Here is a 23129-nt window from a genome sequence, read left to right on the forward strand (position 1 = left end):
TTTTTTTTAGGGCCACACTCGAAACCAAGGGGTAAGAAAATTTCCCAGAATACACCAGCCACAGCTGCACCCAGAAGTACAGAGATCCACAAATTAGTATTTTTTTGCCATTATTACGAATTTTTACAACAAACAAGCGTATGTTTTAATATATTCATTACCATGTTCGTGTTTTACCGTCATACTTAAAACGCTAAAATAAAAACCGCAAAATTTCGCAATAGTAATCTCTAATCCATAATGATAACCCCTGTATTGCAGTCCCACAACATTCTGACACTCGATGACACTCAAGTACCCTGTCAGAGAAGTCTAGTGGCTGGGAATGAGCTTTTTACAGTGTCTGCTATAATGTTAATGTTGTTTTCGTGTGTTTACATAGATGAATACGGCGACACAGTACAGTTACGAGCTTATTGCCACATTATATCATTATGATAACATGATATATGCCTTCAGTGATTTCCTGAAGATAAATAAATAATAACACAACTGGAATAACTACAGCAGTCACGATCGTCTGATCTCATATGAAGTAAGAGATCGCGATGACATATGATGACGTGTGCAGGGGCTGTAGTGCTGTCCCAATTCTTTAGGGGTCAATTTTGAAGCCCTTCCCCTTCACACTTGTTTTTAAGGGCCATGGGGAAGGGGGAGGGCAAGGGGTAAGGGTACAAAAATAGAATTGGGACTGGGCCTTATTGTTCAATAGAAAACAACTTGAACTAATATTATATCTTTAAAAATAATATTGTTTATGTTTACTGTAAGGATTATTACTGAAATTTGACAGCTAAACATAGTTTTTGAGTTTTAACAGCTAAAATAACCTGTCAACATTGGGATGTGAAAAAAAGGGATTTGATTGCTTCTCTAACTTTTAATGTTCATTTAAGAACAAACTTGTTGTGTTTCAAAGAAAACCCACCAAGATCAACATGTTTAGATTATATTATTATTATTATTATTATTATTCATTCATTCATTCATTCATTCATTCATTTTCTTTTCGGCTTAGTCCCTTTATTAATCAGGGGTCGCCACAGCATAATAAACCACCAACTTATCTAGCATATGTTTTACGCAGCTGCAACCCATCACTGGGAAACATCCATACACTCTCATTCACACACATACACTACAGACAATTTAGCTTACCCAATTCACCTATACCACATGTCTTTGAAAAACCGGAGCACCCGGAGGAAACCCACGTCAACACAGGGACACCATGCAAACTCCACATAGAAATGCCAAGTGACCCAGCTGAGGCTCGAACCAGCGACCTTCTTGCTGTGAGGCGATAGTGCTACTCACTACGCCACCGTGCAGCCATGATTTATTATTATTATTATTATTATAATCATTAAGTGTATGTGTCTGTTCAAACATGCACCCAAAACCCAGAGAGTCCACTTTCAGTTTGCTTTAAGGTGCGTGTACAGAATCCATTTGGGAAACAGCGTCTTTGTGCATCTGACAGCCACGCAATGTTATGAACTGACTGTTTTGAATATAGCATAGGTGCCTGTAATAGAAAGGAAGGGAATCCCACCACTTATATATATATATTTCAAATTTATATATATTTATATTGTTATTATTATTATTATTATATATTTCATAAATGTTTCATCCCTAAATAAAATGAAAGCAAAGAACAGATTCACATTTACAGTTAAAGTCAGAATTATTAACCCCCTGAATTATTAGCCCCCTGTTTATTTTTTTCACCAATTTCTGTTTAATGGAGAGCAGATTTTTTTAACACATTTCTAAACATAATAGTTTTAATAACTCATTTATAATAACTGATTTATTTTATCTTTGCCATGATGACAGTAATTAATATTTGACCAGATATTTTTCAAGACACTTCTATACAGCTTAAAGTGACATTTAAAGGCTTAACTAGGCAGGTTAGGGTGATTAGGCAAGTTATTGTATAACGATGGTTTGTTTTGTAGACTATCGGAAAAAAAATTTAGCTTAAAGGGGCTACACGCTGTTAACTATTATAACCTTGGCGTAAATCAAAATACTGACATCATGGTCTAAAATTATAACGTGGAAAATCGAGAACTAAGCGCAGAATAATAAAACATCGAGGTCGTGGACCAAAAGATGAGCGTAAATCAAAAATGAAAACACATTTAGACTAAATATATTTTTTCCGCTCATACTTGAATGTTTTGTGTGCTTACGGTGTGCTTAATCATTATTAAAAGCTGAAAAGTCATTTAGTCCTTAAAATCAAGATAATCAAGGTCAAGGTCAACTTTATTTTTATAATTAAAGAATGTTGACCAAAGTGCGTCACAAACATAGAAAAAATTATAAACATTTAGAGAGTCAGGACAATATATGCTACAATGAAATTTAAAAACTAAAAATAAATGTGAAAAATCTGTATAGTCAATGAGACCTAAAAATAAATTATTTATTTAATTAAAATAAAAGACACATTTTTATCAATAGGCCAAAAAAAAGACGTAGGTTTTGACCGATTTTTATAAAATGTTTAATGTAGATGAAGCTCTATTTTTTTAAGGTAATGAGGCCAAAGTTCTGGAGTATACACTGAGAAGGTTCTGTCTCCTTTTGTTTTCAAGTGGGATTTAAGAACATTTTTTAAGATGTTTTAATCTAATATTAAAATACAAGCACTTTGATTGTGAGCAGTACAAATCCTGAAAACTTATAGGATCTATAAGATTGATCGATTCATTCATTTCTTTTTGACTTAGTCCCTTCATTACAATGGGGTCGCCACAGCGGAATGAACTGTCAACTTATCCAGCACATTTAGCGCAGCGGATGCCCTTCCAGCTGCAACCCATCAGTGGGAAACATCCATACACACTCATTCACACACATACACTACGGACAATTTAGCTTATTCAATTCACCTATACCACATGTCTTTGGGCTTGTGATGGAAACCGGAGCACCCGGAGGAAACCCACGCCAATACGGGGAGAACATGCAAACTCCACACAGAACATAAATCTCGCTTATGCTGGAAAAACATTCTAACTGATCATTTCCATTGTGTGCTCATTAATAGTTCAAAAGGCTCCAAGGTTGAATTATTTGCCCTTAATCACTATTAAAAGCCTTAACAGTCAGTGGCATTTACTCTTCAATGGGAAAAGAATTGAGCTAATCAAAGAAAAGGTGAAAACTGCTCTCTCGCTGAGGTGCTTGATGTCAGATATTATTCAGCAAAGTGAGGCCAGGGAAATGATATTTTCAACAATTCCTCAAATAGCTTGATTGGGCACTCGCCAACAAGCATATTAAATCAGTTACAATGAACAATAATTAGATCCAATCCTCCGTCCACTATCTTTTCCACCATATTAAACATGCATGTGGGTGAAACGCTGCTTTACATATTAATCCAGCTGATTAGCTAGCTTCTCATGGAGACTATGAGTGATGTTTCATTAAGTTTAAGTAGAAAGAAACACTTTTCTCTTTCTCTCTTTAAAGTCTACATGAACCGGAAGCTGCGAATTTTGACCAGAGTGTGTTGACCAGATTTGGGTGTAATGTATTCTAATTCCATTTTTGGAGAATGCAGTAATGTAATGAATTACATTTTAAGTTTGAAGTCAGTGTAATTGAGTTACTTACTTTATAAATTTAGATTTTAAAATCACGTTTTCAGCTGCATTGTCAATTAATGAGCGTGCCCTTTTAAATTCGCTTTCACTTTTAAATGGCTGGAAATTGCTGTGAAATAGCTGTCGATGAGAGTGCTAGCTTCTTCAAGTAGACACGCAGACATTACTTTGACTTCATTGAGTGTAAAAACAAGTCTGCAGTCTATGTCCAGTCTCCAAAGAACTTTCGACTGCTTGTAATTCAACTAGCAACTTGTTCAGCACTTGAACAGAAAGCGTTCTATGACAATACTCGTCGCCAAGGAGGGCACCGGTGCCGAAAAACAGCCTAAACAGGCTAAACTAGATTTTTGTGCAGGATCGGGAGTGAAGGTAACTTCTAAAAATCTGAAGAAAGAGTTGCTGCTTATAGGGCTGTTCCAACACAATCTCACTGCAGTGCGTAACTTTTTGATTTAGTGGCTATTCATACAATCTGACATGTACAATTTAGTACGATTTGCTCATCCCTCAATGACGGTTGGGTTTAGGGGTGGGGTTAGGTGCCACGCCTTTTTGAAATCAAACAAGTTCATACGACTGAACTCTGAATTAGCCACTAAACTGACAAAACATAAAATACTTACATTTTCTCGTGAGATCAGGCTGGCTGTTCACATAACACTTCTTTTTCATGGGCAAGTTCATTATTTCCAATAGAGGCGTGTCTTGCGCACACTTACTTTATTGGGAGGGATGCGCACACAGTGTGCAAGGAGCGTGGCACACTAACGTATTCAAGATTTTACTGATTCAACATTTGAGCGTTTACAATTTGTCTCCACAACCCCAGACATAGTGAGCTATGTGTTTTTCCTACAATGAATGTCAAATAGTTACAAGCATCCAGTTTTCTCTTAAAAATGTCTTCTTTTGGGTTCAAAAGAACAAAACAAAACAAAACAAAAAAGACAAACAAGTTTGGAACAGGTGAAAATGACAAAATAGTTTGCCCAAAACTTAAAATGATCTCTTGAAATCTTTTGAATTTGTCAAGCTGCTGTGTTAAACCCATTATAATGTTTTTCACTGAATATTAAATTATTGAAAAAGCTGCTATTTATTTATTTTTTATATTTATTTATGTTTTATATGTTTTAAAAGTAACTTCAAAGTAAAGTAATAAGTAATCTGATTGCTTTTTACATGAAGTAATTAGTAGTCAAATTACAATTTTACAGTAGTAACTTGTATTCTATGACTTTTTAAGTAACTCCCCCAACCCTGATTGTGACAGTTCCTAGAGCAGGGGTCACCAAACTTGTTCCTGGAGGGCCGGTGTCCTGCAGATTTTAGCTCCAACTCTAATCAAACACACCTGAACAAGCTAATCCAGGTCTTACTAGGTATACCTGAAACACCCAGGCAGGTGTTTTGAGGCAAGTTGGAGCTAAACCCTGGAGGGACACCGGCCCTCCAGGACCGAGATTGGTGACCCCTGTCCTAGAGAAACAAAACAATAAATGAGGAAACAGTGGGCGTGGCTTGTTTTTTTTTCTACTGCAAGCTGATTGGATGTAGTAAAGTAGGTATTTCATTCAGAAAGTTTGGGAAAAGGAATTGGGGAGAGTTATTACAACCTAACAGACACCTCCTTCTCACCATTTCTGTTTTGTTGACAAAACTGACAGACTTGAAGGGGCGGGTTTAAGTATGTTAGCCACGCCCAATACCTCAGACAGGCGTAATCTGAGAATTCAACTGATAAAAACAGGTTCAGACTTTAATTTTAGATTACAAGGGCAAACAATTAGATTTTTCTTAATGACATGCACGGATGAATTGTTCACCCCAAAACTAGCAACGTGAGCTAACAAAATCAATATGGTTAGTTTTGATTTCATGTGTACTTTAAGTTTCAATGTGTTTCGTAGTTGTTTCCGAATGCACTGTTCCTGTTTATGCTTCTTTCTGGCGAGCAGGTTTCAGTATGTACGAGGTTTGTTGTTGTTGTTGACCTAATAAGGTAAAAAAAACTGCCTGCGCTCCTCATGTTAATTTCTCCCTCCTGCAATTATCACCATATAAGGTTACACAGAGAGACCAAACTGCTCCACTATTGATATGTTGCAGCTGTCTGTCAATTTGCTAACACAAAGGACAGCAATTACAGGTTTTCATATGCAAAAGAAACATAAAAAAAAGGAAAAACATCAGACAAGAGCACATACTGAATAACCAACAGAGTTCTATACATATCAAAAACCAGGCTCATCAAAAACATGAAAATAAAAAAGGGAAAGAATTGAATTATATGCTATAATCTAATAATCTAAGGCCTGACAATGGGCTTTATTTTTTATTGCTCAGCATTTAAAAAACAAGGCGAGAGGAATTAATTGTAAATGGAGTCTGAGTGCTTCCCTCTAGGATATTTACGAATTAAGTGCCGCTCGCAGACGCTGGAGAAAACACGGTGTCTTTTCATAGACTGTAAAGCTTTAGCGTGCTCTATGCTGAGATTTGCTTTTAACTGCAACACATCAATGGAACGGATGGATTAAAGGAAGATGGCTTTCATCATCTTTGTTTCATATGTGCTGCTTTTCTTCGGGAAGAGCGAGACTATGGTCCAGCAATTCTGTGTGTCTATTTACTTCCCTGAACGGATCTGACTTCTAGCGATTCTCAAATGCACAATACTGACAATCTCATATGTAGAAATGCAAACACTTTCACTGTGAGCGTTACAACTGCTGAGATCTGAGAGGATGCATTATTAAACCATGAAATCCTTCTGAGATAATGTTCATAAAAGATTTCTGCAATAATCATGGTTAGTTTCACCATTAATGAACAATTTAATATGCACATGAGTTTTAGTTAAATATTGAGTCATTTAGAAAGTGCAGACTGCCAAAATGCTTTTCTAACTTAAGAGTTTTTGTCTTGTTTTTAGTACAAATAACTAAAAACCAGGAAGCATTTTTTAGACAAGTAGCAAATATTTCTTTTCAAAAATAATGAGTCAAAATTAAGTGAGTTTTTCTTTAAAACATGCCAAATAATCTGTTAATGGCTTAAGCAAAATATTCTTTTTTCAAAGTGAAAACAAGACTATAATTTTTATTTGTCTAAAATGTTTATTTATTTAAGATGGGTTTTTTTTTAACTATAAACAAATCCAAAAAATCGAATTAATACATTTTATTTTTCAGTAAAAAAAATGTAAAAAATTATGTTGTACTCAAAAACACAATCCACAAAGTGCCACGTTTTTCGCTGCCTTTCAAACAGCAAAATTGCTGAAAATCAACATTTACAGTATATAAAAAGGGAAAAAATACTCTACAGGAAATCACTAATAATTCAATAACTAGATACAGATAAATTGAGACACTTCAATCAGATAATATATAATATGATTTCAGTAAGCATGTATTAAATTGGTCAACAAAAAACATATTAATAAAAGCTGTTGTTTTCCATTTCAAAAGAACCCAGATAAAAATATGGTCTACACACAAATATTTCTATAGCAGTTTTCAACATAATAAGATAATTAGAATAATTTTTATTTAAAAAAATTATAATAAATAAATAAATAAATAAATAAACAAATAAATAAATAAATAAATAAATAAATAAATGAATGAATGAATAAATAAATAAATAAATAAATAAATAAATAAATAAATAAATAAATAAATAAATAAATAAATGTCAGCCATATTTAAAACAAGAATCACTTGATGGCATATTAAAATAGCTTATTTAAAGATCATGGTGCTTTATTTAATATTTTTTCTATTATCCTTTAAAACACCCTAATTTTAATCCAGCAAGGCATCTAATAAATCAATGCAAACACTTGCAAAACACTTTCTAGTGAGAGTTAGACTGCTGAGATCTGATTTTTTTATTAAAACATGAAATTCTTCTGAGATAATGTTCATAACATTTATGAGTTCTGCAACAATCATTTTAGTTTCACCATTACTAAACAACAACGTAATATGCATGAGATGTACTTAAACATTGTAGTTAAAAATGCTTTTCTTACTTTGAGTTTATGTCTTGTTTCTAATACAAATAACTAAAAATCAAGAAGCATTTTCTAGATAAGTAGCAAATATGTCTTGTTTTAAGAAATAATGAGTCAAAATGAAGTGTTTTTTTCTTTAAAACATGCTAAATCATCTGCCAACCGGGTAAGCAAAATATTCTTATTTTAAAGTGAAAACAAGATCATTTTGCTAAACACACTGGCAGATTATTTAGCTTGTTTTTAGGAAAAACTTACTGTACTTCATTTTGATTTTTATTTCTGAAAACAAGACTAGAAATTTACTTGTCTAAAAATGCTTCTTTTAGATTTTTTTAGTTCTTTGAACTATTTTGACTAGAAAAGATCTAATTAATAATAAAAAAAATCAGTAAAAAAATTAAGAATTATGTTGTACTCAAACATACAATGCACAAAATGACCACATTAGTTACTGCCTTCCGAACAACAAACTGCTGAAAATCAGCATTTACTGTATTTTTTATAAAATACTGCACAGGAAATCACTAACAATTCAATATCTAGATACATGTAAACTGAGACACTTCACTCAAATAATATATTATATAATTTCAGTAGGCATGTATTAAATTGGTTCAACAACAACAACAACAACAACAACAACAACAACAACAACAACATATTGCTTATGAAAGCTGTTGTTTTCGATTTCAAAACAGCCAGAAAAAAATATAGTTTTCACAAAATATATTAATAGCAGTTTTTAACATTAATAAATAAATACAAATAAAATAAAATAAAATAAATGTCAGCCATATTTAAAACAAGGATCCCTTGAAAACAAGTTAAAATAGACCACAGTGCTGCCCTAAAATACTAATTGTCTTTTACAATATTTTTTCCATTATCCCTCAAAAAAACCCTATTTTAATCCAACAAGACATCTTTAATAAATCAAAAGGTAATAAAAATTGTCTTATAATTTTCTATAATTTAATGACGTACAGGTCAAATTGAGTATGTCGAAAGGTAATTCTTTTAATGGTAAAAATCATTTTACAATTACTTCTGGCATTTTATTTCCACTAAAGAAAATTGAAACATTAAAGCAGGCAATTTACTTGAATTTAGCATGCTTTGTTTTGTAAAAAAACATTAAAAAAAATGTTGTTGCAACTAAAATGACATATTCACTGCAAAAAGCAATTCTTGCAGCTTTGTTAAATCCAATAAAATGTTCACATCATCTCAACTTATACAAATTAACAGACTAAAATATTAAGTTAAACTTTGTATAATTTAAAAGCATTAGTTGAAGACTGAAGTTCAAGTAACATAAAAGCATTTACTAAAAAAATACATTCGCTGCTCATTCAAACTACTTATTTATTATTAGTGGAACCAACACAATTTTTAATTGTTCTTTGTTCAATCCACTTAATTAAAGATTAAGATTTTGACATGATATATTTTTTTTTACAGTTTAAATTACTTAAACAGCAACATGTATAAAGCTCCATATCATCACTCATTAAATCTAAACTGTTAGTAGTCAAATGCATGTGTATGCTACATTACTGATATTATCAGTAAAAATCTGTGCTCTAAAAAAAGTCTGAAATCATTAACTATACGGTGATAATTACACAATTAACATATGTTTCCTCTATATAATCATTTAAACAACCCTGGAAGGAATAACTACTCTGCTCCACGAATTAGAAAATTACATCCCTGAATAAAGCGCTTCTTTAGCTTTCGTTTATTTTTAGGCGTCTTAAATCAATGCTAAAAAAAGAACTTAATTGTTCCTATTATATGTTCTAATGTTGAATGACGGAAAGACATATGCTATAAAAAAAATAAAACAAAGAACCGAGTTTGCTTTTAAACCATTTTGGGGAAATCTAAATCGTTCCATTTTTGACTAAAGCACAAAAGTAAATGACCATAACTGAATAGCATTTTCCTCAAAGATCACTGAATTTCCCTCCGCAGGCTGTGAAAAGCTTCAGGATTGCATTCAGCTAAACAAACAAAAAAGCACATGACCACTTCAAGACAGAGACTTAAAAAACAAAACCAAAGGCCCTTCAACGCTTAAGAACCAGAGGTAAGAGTCATTCATCAGAACATTGGATAATTTAGATAATAGGCCAGAATCATTCAACTGTTTGAGATCCAAAAAAAGGGCTATGTAATGTTGTGAAACCAATTAGCAACAGCCACCAATAATATAGTATAACAAAAGAGCTTCTGACACAGAATACTGGCAATGAAAGGACGTTCCGGCTTATAATAGCTGTTTTACTTCCCGTATAAACCTCCATTATAAGTGTTCCACACACAACCTTCAAGGTATCAATGAGATGAAGACGATTAGTGTATTAATAAAACCGATATTATGCTTCTTGTCTGGTCAATTTAGGGCTTAAACAGTCCAAAATCGAACAAAAAGTGCTCGGGGGTACCTTAAATAATGTGTCGGTGCTCTATGAGCAAGGGATTCATCAGAATAAACAGCAAAAAACAGTCCAAGGACTCGAAAATGTGAGAAAAAAAGCCTTTATTGACATGGGTATTCCGCCTTTGTTTGCCGAAACGTGTAGGCATAGTTTTAAGGAATAGCTATGTCAATAAAGGCTTTTTAATATATTTTCCACATTTTTCGAGTACCTTGGACTGATTTTTGAGGCTTAAAAAAAAATGAAAAATGCTATTTCATTTTAAATATAGCTGTTTTGAAAGTTTGCTCGGTTTCTGTGTACAGAGAAAATAAAATGTTAAAGTACATAAACAAAAATGGTTAACATGGCTCTCTGGAATTTTTTAATCACAGTCAATAATCTTTATTTATTTATTTATTTTTGTATAATGACCAGTAAACTGCATAATTGTTGAGCCAAGCAATCGATATTCTGCTTGCTGTGTTTGCTTTCATGTCTCTCATAGCACTCCATGGTCTCTTTCTTTTTACTACATAAAATAATTTCCACTTAAATCAACATTACACGAACATTTAGCTGTTGTTAAGTAGTCATGGTAATTTTCACTCAGGTCTTACTTATTATATATTATAATAACCAGTGCAAGCATGCATTAGTGCACTTGAAATGAAACCAAATGTGTTAAATCAAGAGATAATTTTTTTATTATTCTTTTGTAAAGCTGTAAATTTAGCTCATATTAGTTAATATAATAGTTCATAATAGTAGTAGTTCATAATAATATAGAACATAATAGTTCTAATAACTGATTTCTTTTATCTTTGTCATGATGACAGTAAATAATATTTGACTAGATATTTTTCAAGACATTTCTATACAGCTTAAAGTAACATTCTAAGGCTTAACTAGGTTAATTAGGTTAACTAGGCAGGATAGAGTAATTGGGCAATATAATATAATGATGGTTTAGCTCAGAGGGGCTAATAATTTTGTCCCTAAAATGTTTTTTTTTTTAATTAAAAACTGCTTTTATTCTAGCCGAAATAAAACAAATAAGTCAGAATTCAGACTTTAAATTACGCAGTTCTGAGATATAAAGTCAGAATTCACATAGATATAAAGTTGAATTTTTGAGTTATAAAGTCATAATTATGATATAAAGTCACAATTCCAAGATATAAAGTCAGTAATATGAGATATCAAATCATAATTCTGAGTTATAAAGTCAAAATGCTCATCAATAATGTTAAAATTGCATCATATGAAGGCAGAATTCTGATATAAAGTCATAATTCCAAGATTTAAAGTCACAATTCTGAGTTATAAAGTCATAATTATGATATCAAGTCACAATTCCAAGATATAAAGTCAGTATTATGAGATATCAAGTCATAATTCTGAGTTATAAAGTCAAAATTCTCATCCATAATGTTAAAATTGCATGATATGAAGGCAGAATTCTGATATAAAGTCATAATTCCGAGATGTAAAGTCACAACTCTGAGTTATAAAGTCAGAATTTGGATATAAAAAAATCCCTATTCAGAGTTAAACGTCAGAATTTTGAGAAATAAAGTCAAAATAGTCTGATATAAAGGCAGAATTCTGATATACAGTCATAATTCTAAGATATAAAGTCAGAATTCTGAGCTATGAAGTCAGTATTCTGAGTTATAAAGTCAGAATTCTGAGAAATAAAGTCGAAATAGCGTGACATAAAGGCAGACATCTGATATAGTCATAATTCCAAGATATAAAGTCAAAATTCTAAAATATAAAGAAACAAATCCGAGTAATAAAGTAAACATTTGAGATAAAAAGTCACAATTCAAGATATAAAGTCAGAATTGTGAGATATAAAGTAACAATTCTGAGTTATAAAGTAAAAATTCTGAGAATTAAAGTCAAAATTGTGTACTTTAAAATCTCAAATGCGAGAAAAAAAGTCAGAACTTGGAGATAAAATGTTGCTATTCTGAGTTATAAGGTCGGAATTCTGACTTTACATTAGGCAGTTCTAAGATAAAAAGTCTGAGATACAATTCTGAGATATAAAGTAAAAATTGAGTGCTTTAAAATCAGAATTGTGAGATAAAAATTCTGAATTGTGAGTTAAAAAAGTCATTATTCTGAGTTTGAGAATTTTGATTTTTAAAATAAAATATCACAATAAACTGTTTCTTTTGTATTCAGAAAGCTCTTCCATATAAATCCCCACAGAATCTATCCCATCTTTCTTAATCCCACTCACCGTCTTCCTCGGTCTGTTTGACGATCTCCTCGCTCTCCTTGCTGCCCTCGGGGTTTGCGAGCACCAGTCGGAGCCTGACGGTCACAAACGGCCTCAGTCCCCTCAGCGTGTAATGAGAAGAGGTCGGGATGAGGTCCTCTGTAGCATACACCTGCTGGTTGAACACATACTGGTACTGAACGGTCAGGTTGAAACTGTGGCAGCGGGTCACAGCGTATCCGAACGTCTCCCACTGCAGGGTGAGCTGTCGTGCACGGATGTCCACCACATTCACGTTCTGTGGCCCATTGACTGGATCTGTAGGGACAATCAGACATAAAAGGGGAGATCTGAGATCAGTTTTGGTCAACTTGACATTAGTGAGGGGAAAATAAGCTGGCTATTAAAACGATTATTAAAAGCGATATGTATCATATGGCTCAAACTTTACCAACAGACTTGGCAGATAGATAGATTACAATAGATTTTGAATGTTTACAGTGTTTTTTATTATAATTATTATGGTTATTATTATTATTATTATTATTATTGTTATTATTATTACTATTATTATTATCATTATTATAATAATCATTATTATTATTATTAATGCTGTTATTGATGTTACCATTATTTTGATGATGATTATTATTATTATTGCTGTTATTGTTATTATTGTTATTATCATTATTTTGATTATTATTATTATTATTATTATTATTATTATTATTATTATTATTATTATTATTATTATTATTATTATTATTATTATTTCCATTTATGTATTATGCCACTTGTTCCAATTGGCAGAATTGGTGCTTAAATAACATGTATTGTTATTATCAGTTGCTTTATACATTTTAATAAATCATGAAAATATTTGATCATTCCTGTCCCTTTTGATCTATTTAATGCATATATTTCAAACGTAAGCATTTGTTTGATAAAAAAACACAATCAAAGTCCGAATTCTTTGGGCTCTAAAAACCAACACAGTGGATTTGAAATTAAATGAACAAGATGTGTCACCTTTAATTTGAGGATATTTACATCCAAATCAGATGAACACTGTAGGAATGACAACAATTTGCGCATGTGCCTCCCACTTGTTAAGGGACCAAAAGTAAATCATAAATAACACTTTCACTTTATAATACTTGGTTGCAAATCATTTGCAGTCAATTACAGCCTGAAGTCTGGAACACATAGACATCACCAGACGCTAGGTTCCATGTTCTGCCAGGCCTCTACTAGAACTGTCTCCAGTGCCTACTTGTTCTTGGGGCATTTTCCTGAAGTTTTGTCTTCAGTAAGTGAAATGCATGCTCAATCAGATTCAGTTCAGGTGATTGACTTGGCCACTGCATAACATTCCACTTCTTCCCCTTCAAAAACTCTTTATTTGCTTTTGCAGTATGCTTTGGTATTTCATTGTCCATCTGCACTGTGAAGAGCTGTCCAATTAGTTCTGAAGCATTTGGCTGAATATAAGCAGATAATGTGGCCTGCAACAGTTCAGAATTCATCCTGCTGATTTTGTCAGCAGTCACATCTTCAATAAATACAAGAGAACCAGTTCCATTGGCAGACATACATGCCCATGCCATGACACTACCACCACCATGATTCACTGATGAGGTGGTTCGCTTAGGATCATGAGCAGTTCCTTTCCTTCTCCATACATACTTGGATCATATTTGATTCAAATATGATCCTATCATATTTGTTTACTTTTTTTCATTTAATATTACCAAATGGGTCTTTGATTTCTCAATTGCTGCATTTTACAGTCAAACATTTCTATACTGTCCTTATAATGTACATTTCATGATTTCATGTCTATTTCAGCACTATTTGTTAAGTAGTCTTTGTTGTCATTATTGATACTGTCTAATCTTAGAGTCATTGTCACGTGGGAGTCAAAAATAACCTTGAATTATGACTGTCTCACAGTAGAATGTATTATCACTCATAACATAATGTTGGCATTACAAAATAATAACTTGATCTCTAAATGTAGTCAAGGACCTCAGAAAATCCTTGCAGTCCACACCTTCTGAAATACTCAAAATGGCAATAATTTTCTATTAAACAAACACACAAACTAAGCCTAACAACTATCCTCTGATGCATATGAGATCCTAGAACAATATCGTGTAGTGAAACAAACAGTATCAGAAAGTCGCCAGTGGCTCCAGTGGGGTTGTTGGGCAAAATCTCTCCCACTAATTCCTCCAGATTAGAAGAACAGCATAAAAGAGGCAGGCGGCTGGTTTGTGACTCTGGCCTTGGATGAATCTTGAGGGAGCCGCGTGTCAATGAGAGTTTTGGCATCTTAAGAGAGTTTACATCATGGCAGTTCTCTTAGGGTGCTTTCATTCTCAAAGTTCAGAGAGTTCTTGGATGCAGAGCAATTTGAGCATTGTGAGAACTGTGTCATGTCCGGGACAGACATCAGCGATTTCCAGCTTTATGGGCTCACAAGGGAGTCTCAGATTTACAAAGTCTGAAGCATCGCTTATTCCAATGCATTGTGTTGGAGAAGAAGCACATCAAACTAATTATTAATCGCCAATCATGTTTGTTTGGTCGATTTAAAGGTCCAATGAAGTGCTTTGAAAGGGCTTTTTTCATTTGACATTTGAAGTAACCTCAAATGGGTGTAATTAAGCTTAAGAACATCCAAGAAAAAGCAAATGAGAAGCCTCTCGAAGGGGGCAAACCATGTCAGATTCTTGAGAGCAATTGATTGGTCAGAAGATTTGATGAGAAACTAAAGCATGCGGTGATGTAAAAAAAACATTCATTCATTTTGGCGAAAGTGAAAAACTGCAAGCTTTGTTTATGTCAGATTTACATCTTCTAAATGTGAATTTTGTCACTGTTTTGGAGCACACTAGCTTTGCTTAACTAATATATACTGATACTAACATCTAACATCTTTATTTTTATTTCATGAGACTGTTAAGGATGGGTAAGTATATTAACTCTTTTCCTGTCATATCTCATCAACAAAGAAACTATGTAAAGATGACTTGTATATATATACATACTTACTATATACTGTATATATACATACACGTTACAGTTGAAGTCAGAATTTTTAGCCCCCCTTTGAATTTTTTTTCTTTTTTAAATATTTCCCAAATGATGTTTAACAGAGCAGAGGATAATATTTTTTCTTCTGGAGAAAGTCTTATTTGTTTTATTTCAGCTAGAATAAAAGCAGTTTTAATTTTTTAAAAAACCATTTTAAGGACAATATTATTAGCTCATTTAAGCTATATATTTTTGATAGTCTACAGAACAAACCATCATTATACAATAACTTGCCTAATTACCCTAACCTGCCTAGTTAACCTAATTAACCTAGTTAAGCTTTTGAATGTCACTTTAAGCTGTATAGAAGTGTCTTGAAAAATATCTAGTCAAATATTATTTACTGTCATCATGGCAAAGATAAAATAAATCAGTTATTAGAAATGAGTTATTAAAACTATCATGTTTAGCTGAACAGAGGGGGTTTATGGACTGAGACTGAGAGATGTTTTGACCAATGTGAATCTCATTGGGATGAAGATGACTTTATATTATCTTGAAAATGCAAAAAAATTAAACAAAACTGCAGACTTTGCAACAAAAATGCTGTTTTTTTTTTTTTTTGTGTGTGCCTAAAATATCTAGTTGCATTCAAGGGGTGATAACATTGTTTAATAATGAAGGTTTTGTAACTTAAAAAAAAGGGCTTGGTTCTTAATTTTGATATATAATATGCTCATATATTCATAGCAGAAAATATTAAGTGGCATTCAATATAAATATTATTTAGGTGAAAATCATCAAAAATGCTTGCATGTCCTGGTGGAGAAAAAGGTAAAGACTCTCCACTACTCTGCTTGAAGAAACAGAAATAGGCGTTACTTTACCATCCAGGGTTGTGTTGTGTTGTGTTGTGCTGTATTAACCACAGACAACATTATTAGATCGTTAAATATCTAAAATGAATGTTATCTAAAGATTTTGCTCATGGGCATGTAATATCTAAATATTAAAATTCGATCCATGTGAGGTACAGTACGATGAAATCTGCACTTTACTAAATGCCACGGATGTCCAAGAGTAAACACCGGCTTTTTCACATTCTTTAGATTTTACTTAACATACTCAATGTATGCACTTACTTTGTACATAATGTATTGCAAGTTTGGTGGCCTGAGTAGGTTTAAGGGTGGGTTAATGTCTAAGGAATGGTCAGCGGTGTAATTACAAATGTTATTAATTACAGGTGTAATTAGATGCAGGTATTTAATCAATCATAAATATGTAATGTACAACATGTATTTACACATCAAGTACACTGTAACCAATGATTAATTTCAGTGTAAGTACATATTATTTAAGGACACCTAGCATAAAGTGAGACCAAACATGTCTCCTATTAAAATGACATTGTTTGCCATTGAATACTGTAATTGAACTGTTCCTCGAGTATTCTACTTAATCATAGGTGAGTGAATTAGAGAAAAATAACAACTAAAGACCCAATCCTCTGTTCCAGAAAGCCAGATTACAGCTCATCTATATTTAATCAGAACTGGCTCTTATCTAAAGGTGTCATCTAAGCAGATTTGAGTAAATCCTGCATGGCTAAGCCTCACTAGAGTAGCTCTAAATGCAGAGACATATGTCCAGTGTTTTGGCTTTCAGTCAGCGAGGGTCTGTGTCCAACATGCAGCCCCCTGTCGAGGGAAGGTGTTATAGGGGATTTGCCTGGTGGACAGGTGCGGGGGTAACAGTATCATCATTAATCTGACAGAAAAAGGTGAATATGTGAAAGCATTAGCCACACGCTAATGCACGGCCGCGGGGTACGCTGCGGTGCCATAGGTGGGCTTTTGGAGGCTGGATGAGTTTAGCAAGGGGAAATGCTGATGGATGGCAAGCGTAGAGGGCCATTAATCGCAGACGTTGGGGAGAATTGCATAAGAGAAATCAATCTTCAGTACTGCCGCTGTGCTGCTTTGGCGCGATCTCTTCAGACCCAAACGCCCCGCAACATTTATCACCTCCACCATCCCTCTCGCGCTCTCACGGAAACTGCAAGCAATAAACATATCAATAGGTGTCCACCGTACCCAGCTGCGGAGGTTTTTAAACTGAGATATTCAGATGAGGGAAAAACTGAGGGAGGGAATGAACAACAACAGTGAAAAATGAAATAAAGCAAAGTGTATCTCGTTCGGGGTAATGCAATGGTGTCATATATCGACTGACTATTATTCTGCTTTCTAAATATCAGCATTGACACACTAAAAAAAATGACATGATGACCCGTTTTAGGTTGATAGATGGCACTTTTTTGTAAAGAAAGCATGTTAATGTTTATCTGGGGTATAGAGAAAATGGGAAAACAACAATAGGAAATTAAAATTAAATTAAATTAAATAAATAAAAATCAATTATTTAATAAATATTAAATATAAAATATTTGTACTTTTGCAAAGAAAGCATGTTCTTGCCCATTTGGCACACAGAGCCAATGGGAAAACAACAGTGTAAAATAAAATAAAATAAAATAAAATAAAATAAAATAAAATAAAATAAAATAAAATAAAATAAAATAAAATAAAATAAAATAAAATAAAATAAAATAAAATAAAATAAAATAAAATAAAATAAAATAAAATAAAAATTTTAAATAAATTAAATTAATATATTAAACAAAATATTAAACATAAAATATTTGCACTAAATGAGAAAAGCACAGTATAAATTAAATTAAATTAAATTAGAATTTTAATTTAATAATTTAATTTAATTTAATTTAATTTAATTTAATTTAATTTAATTTAATTTAATTTAATTTAATTTAATTTAATTTAATTTAATTTAATTTAATTTAATTTAATTTAATTTAATTGCACTTTTGTACAAATGACAAAACCATAGTAAAAAATGAAATTAAAATAAATCAAAGGGCTGCACGGTGGCGCAGTAGGTAGCACGTACGCCTCTTAGCAAGAAGATTGCTGGTTTGAGCCTCAGCTGGGTCAGTTGGCGTTTCTGTGTGGAGTTTGCATGTTCTCCCCGTGTTCGCGTGAGTTTCCTCCGGGTACTCCGGTTTCCCCCACAAGTCTAAAGACATGCGCTATAGGTGAATTGGGTGGGCTAAATTGTCTGTAGTGTATGTGTGTGAATGAGTATGTTTGGATGTTTTCAAGGGATGGGTTGCAGCTATGTTTTATGCATCCGCTGCGTAAACCATATGCTGGATAAGTTGGCGGTTCATTCCGCTGTGGCAACCCCAGATTAATAAAGGGACTAAGCCGAAAAGAAAAAAATTAAATTAAATTAAATTAAATTAAATTAAATTAAATTAAATTAAATTAAATTAAATTAAATTAAATTAAATTAAATTAAATTAAATTAAAAATAAATATAATAAATATTAAATATAAATTACTTGTACTTTTGTACAAATGAGAAAACCATCGTATAAAATAAAATAACTGAAAAGAAAAGAACAGAAAAAAACAGAAAAGAAAAGAAAAGTCACTAGCCAAAGATTTTGTGTGAATATATGAGATGGGAGAAAACAATAAAAGAAAACAATAAAAACCAGCAGGCAGACCAATCCATTATTAAAGTCCTAAAGAGTCTGTTCCTCAGAGAATATGTTCAGATACTTCCGCACTTTGCTTTCAAAACTCACTGACCTTCCATGCAATGGTCATTTGTAGGTAAAAGTGGCACTACCATGAAAACGCGACCAACCTTCAAAAACATCTCCATCCAATCGAAGAGAGAAAAAAACATCAAAGGTTAAAAGAAAGTGTAGATGGACACAAAACACTGGATATATGTCTTGCTCCAACACCTAGCTGTCTGCTGTGCGTCCTGACTGATGCCTTGATATAAAGCGAAATGAACTAAATAAATAAAACTGTAATATAACCACCTCAGAAAAAAATAATAATGAAATGGACTGCAAAGGTTTACATTGTACAAATAACAAATAAATAGATAATTTTTAAATGTGTGAATTAAGTAAATAAGTATATTTTTAATAAGTAAAATTGAAACAGTATAAATTTATTAAAATAAAATTTATTTTTTTATAAAAAACAAAAAAACAATAACAAAATGTTAAATATTAAATTAAATAACTGCAATTACTTATTATTTGATGTTTTTAAAATCTATTAAAATAAAATAAAATAAAACAAAATAATATAAAATGAAAAAATAATAAAAATAAAATAAAAATAAATAAAATACATTTTTTTAAATAAAATAAAATAAAATAAAATAAAATAAAATAAAATAAAATAAAATAAAATAAAATAAAATAAAATAAAATAAAATAAAATAAAATAAAATAAAATTAAATAATTCCCAGTATTGGGTTAGTCCCAGAAGGGCATCTGCTGCATAAAACATATGCTGCAATAGTTGGCAGTTAACCGCTAAGGTGACCCCTGATCAATAAAGGACTAAGTCGAAGGACAATTTATCAGGTGACTCTTGATAAATAAAGTCGAAGGGCAATGAATGAATGTAAATAAAATAAAATAAAATAAAATAAAATAATAAATAAATAAATAAATAAATAAATAAATAAATACATACATACATACATACATACATACATACATACATACATACATACATACATACATACATACATACATACATACATACATACATACATACATACATAAATAAATAAATAAATAAATAAATAAATTAAATTAAATTAATTATAATAATATTAAATAGAAATTATTTGCACTTTTGTACAAATGACAAAACCACAGTATAAATTAAATTAAATTAAATTAAATTAAATTAAATTATTAAGGGCTGCACAGTGGCCCTTTAAAACATAAAAAAGCTGATCATAAAGCTATAGTCACTGTAAAAAAATTAAAATAAATAAAAAGTCTTCACAGCACATAACACAGCACAGCACATATTAAAGAATATTGGATGTGGACAGGAATTTTGCATCGTGTGCTCTTAATTCATTTATAGTATTTGATACCCAAAGTCTCCCGAAGACTTGAGTTGCCCCATGTGGTGACAAGACTCAAATCAATTAGATTAACACTTGGAACAGATGTTGGGTCGTTTCTCTCCAGAGTGTTTTTTAATTACTGTCTCTCTTTTTTGTTGCTGCGGTAAACAATACTTAGCATTTAACTCTGGATGTAACTTTTAAAACTTCTCCCTTTAATTAGGTGACGTGTATAAAAGTGCAATTGTTGTACTCGCAGCATGAAGCGAGAATTTGAGAATCATGCTGGGACTCCACATTCACATTTAGTTGCAATTGCATCCAAAAAATATCTTATAGCTGTAGTAGTCAAAATCACTGAGAACAACTGACATTATATTGAAGTTTCTCATACAGTTAAAGTCAAAATTTTTAGCCCTCCTGTAATTTTTTTTTTTCTTTTTCAGATATTTCCCGAATGATGTTTAACAGAGCAAGGGTATTTTTACTGTCATGCTTGCAGATCGCTGGAGAAATACACTACTGTCACTGAACTGGACTACAAATACTATCATGCACCTCACACACACCAGTTCCTGATTCCTCTGATTACTGATTACACAGCTGGAAGCTCATGATTAACTGATTTCCAGGACTATATATGCATCCGACTCACTTACACTTTGCTTAGTCTTGTTAACCTGCAGCATTACGAAGCATTTCCTTGTCTTGTTTTTCCATGCAGTGTTTCCTGACCCTCGTTTTGTTTATTGATTTATGCTGTTAGCCGCTTGTACTGATCTCTTCGCCTGTGACATGACTGCTCTTTTGGATTGCCTTTTATGTTACCGTTTGCTCCTGCTTGTGACTATTGCCTGCCTGACTACTCTTGTTAATAAAGATGCTGCACTTGGATCCTCAACAGTACCCCAACATTCAACGTTACATTCACAGTATTTCCTGAAATCTTATTTGTTTTTATTTTGGCTAGAATAAAAGCAGTTTTTAATTTCTTTAGAACCATTTTATGGTCAATATTATTAGCTCCATTAAGCAATATTTATTTTCAACTGTCTACAGAACAAACCATCTTTATAACCTAGTTAAGCCTTTAAATGTCACTCAAAGCTGAATACTAGTATCCTAAAAAATATCTAGTCAAATATTATGTACTGTCATCATGGCAAAGATAAAATAAAGCAGTTATTAGAAATGAGTTCTTAAAACTATTATGTTTAGAAATGTGTTGAAAAAATCTTCTCTCCATTAAACAGAAATTGAGGACAAAAATATACAGGGGGGCTAATAACTCAAGAGGGCTAATAATTCTGAATTCAACTGTTCATTCTGCTTCAGCATAAGCAGCTTTCACCTTCTTCATCGCATTGAATTTGGAAAACACTCAAACACTGCAATGTTCTGCTATACTGTACTGCACTGTATTTTAGCCAAGGGCATGCTGATGGGTCAAGTGTCATTGTGTGGCAAAGTTACACCTTTTTGGAGGAGGTTGTATAAAGAGGAAACTCAATTTTCATGAGGATACTGGGAAGGATGCTTCGACAAAGTGCTGTGTTGCACATAATAAAAGAGGAGACAGAAAAGGATTTAAAGGGATAGTTCACACAAAACTATCATTTTGGCATAGTTTAATCACTCTTTTGTGTTCTACGAAAGAAAGAAGGAAATAAATGTATGAATGACACAAGGGTGATTTCATCATTTTTGAGTGAACAGTTCCTTAGAGCGGAAGCAGTTGGCAACATCAGCAAGAGTTTCAAATGCAGCAAAATACATTTGGTTTGAAGACGTTGAGATTTTGCATTGATGATCTTGAGGGAGAAAAGTGAAAGTGGAAGACATTCCAGTGGAAGACGTGCACAGAAAGTGTAACATTTGTCATGCCAATAAAGCAACTATTGAATTGAATTGAATTGAATTGAATTTAATTGAATTTAATTGAATTGAAATGAATTGAATTGAGAGAGAGAGAGAGAGAGAGACAGAGAGGGAGATGTGACAGATCAAAAGGAATATCCTCTCTGTCTGTTCGTCTCTTAGTGTGTTTGCTGTTGTTGTACTTTATCCTGTAGTGCACAATAACCTCCAACAACCAGCTGAGCCAAACACGCCACAGTCTATACTTGCAATTTCTATTGCTTGATATCCATAGATAGATTTGCCATAGATAGATGCTGTGAGTGATGCTGAAAATTCAGCATTAAGTCGCTGAAATAAATTACACTTTAAAACATCGAACTATAAAACTTTAAATTGCAATCATTTTAACAATATACCTATATTTTAATAAACCTGAGCATTTGACACAGAAAACAGTCGTCGTGTATCATAACAGTTTAAGAACTATATTTTCTGATTATAAATAAGAGATACTCCACTTGATCGGCCGTAGATTGGTATCGGCCGATAATCACAGTTAATGACTCAATCGGTACTCGCTCATCTGGCTGATCTCATGAACCGATCACAAGTGTTAGTTAAACCTTGCATGTATTTAGGACTTTTTACATACATGTATAAGAATAGAAAGTTCTGTATTTTTGACAATATTGCAAGTTCAATTTACTTATTGCAATAAACAGTAGTTTATAGGTCTATTTCCTTTTAGTAAAGAAGTAATGCATTTATAGGTATGCATTTCACGTCTTATGTATCAAATATGCAAATGAGACATGTTGAATTCTTCTTTCATGATTTGTAGTGTTTCCAAATTGTTAGTAATTTTTTTTATCTGTGCTTTCTATTATTGTCTGTAAAGCTGCTTCTGACCATGACATGTCCACAACAAAATGGTTAT

General features: G+C 32.4%; 1 protein-coding gene across 1 annotated transcript in view; it reads right to left on the bottom strand.

Moving 5' to 3' along the window:
- ptprt (protein tyrosine phosphatase receptor type T) overlaps positions 1-23129 on the bottom strand; it is a 535469-nt gene that overhangs the window by 234161 nt on the left and 278179 nt on the right. The window contains exon 8 of the mRNA XM_056460746.1: positions 12337-12633. Within this exon, the coding sequence (XP_056316721.1) occupies positions 12337-12633 (297 nt within the window). The remainder of the gene's footprint in view (positions 1-12336; positions 12634-23129) is intronic.

The sequence above is a fragment of the Danio aesculapii genome, chromosome 6 (assembly GCF_903798145.1).
Source record: "Danio aesculapii chromosome 6, fDanAes4.1, whole genome shotgun sequence".
Lineage (NCBI taxonomy): Eukaryota > Metazoa > Chordata > Actinopteri > Cypriniformes > Danionidae > Danio > Danio aesculapii.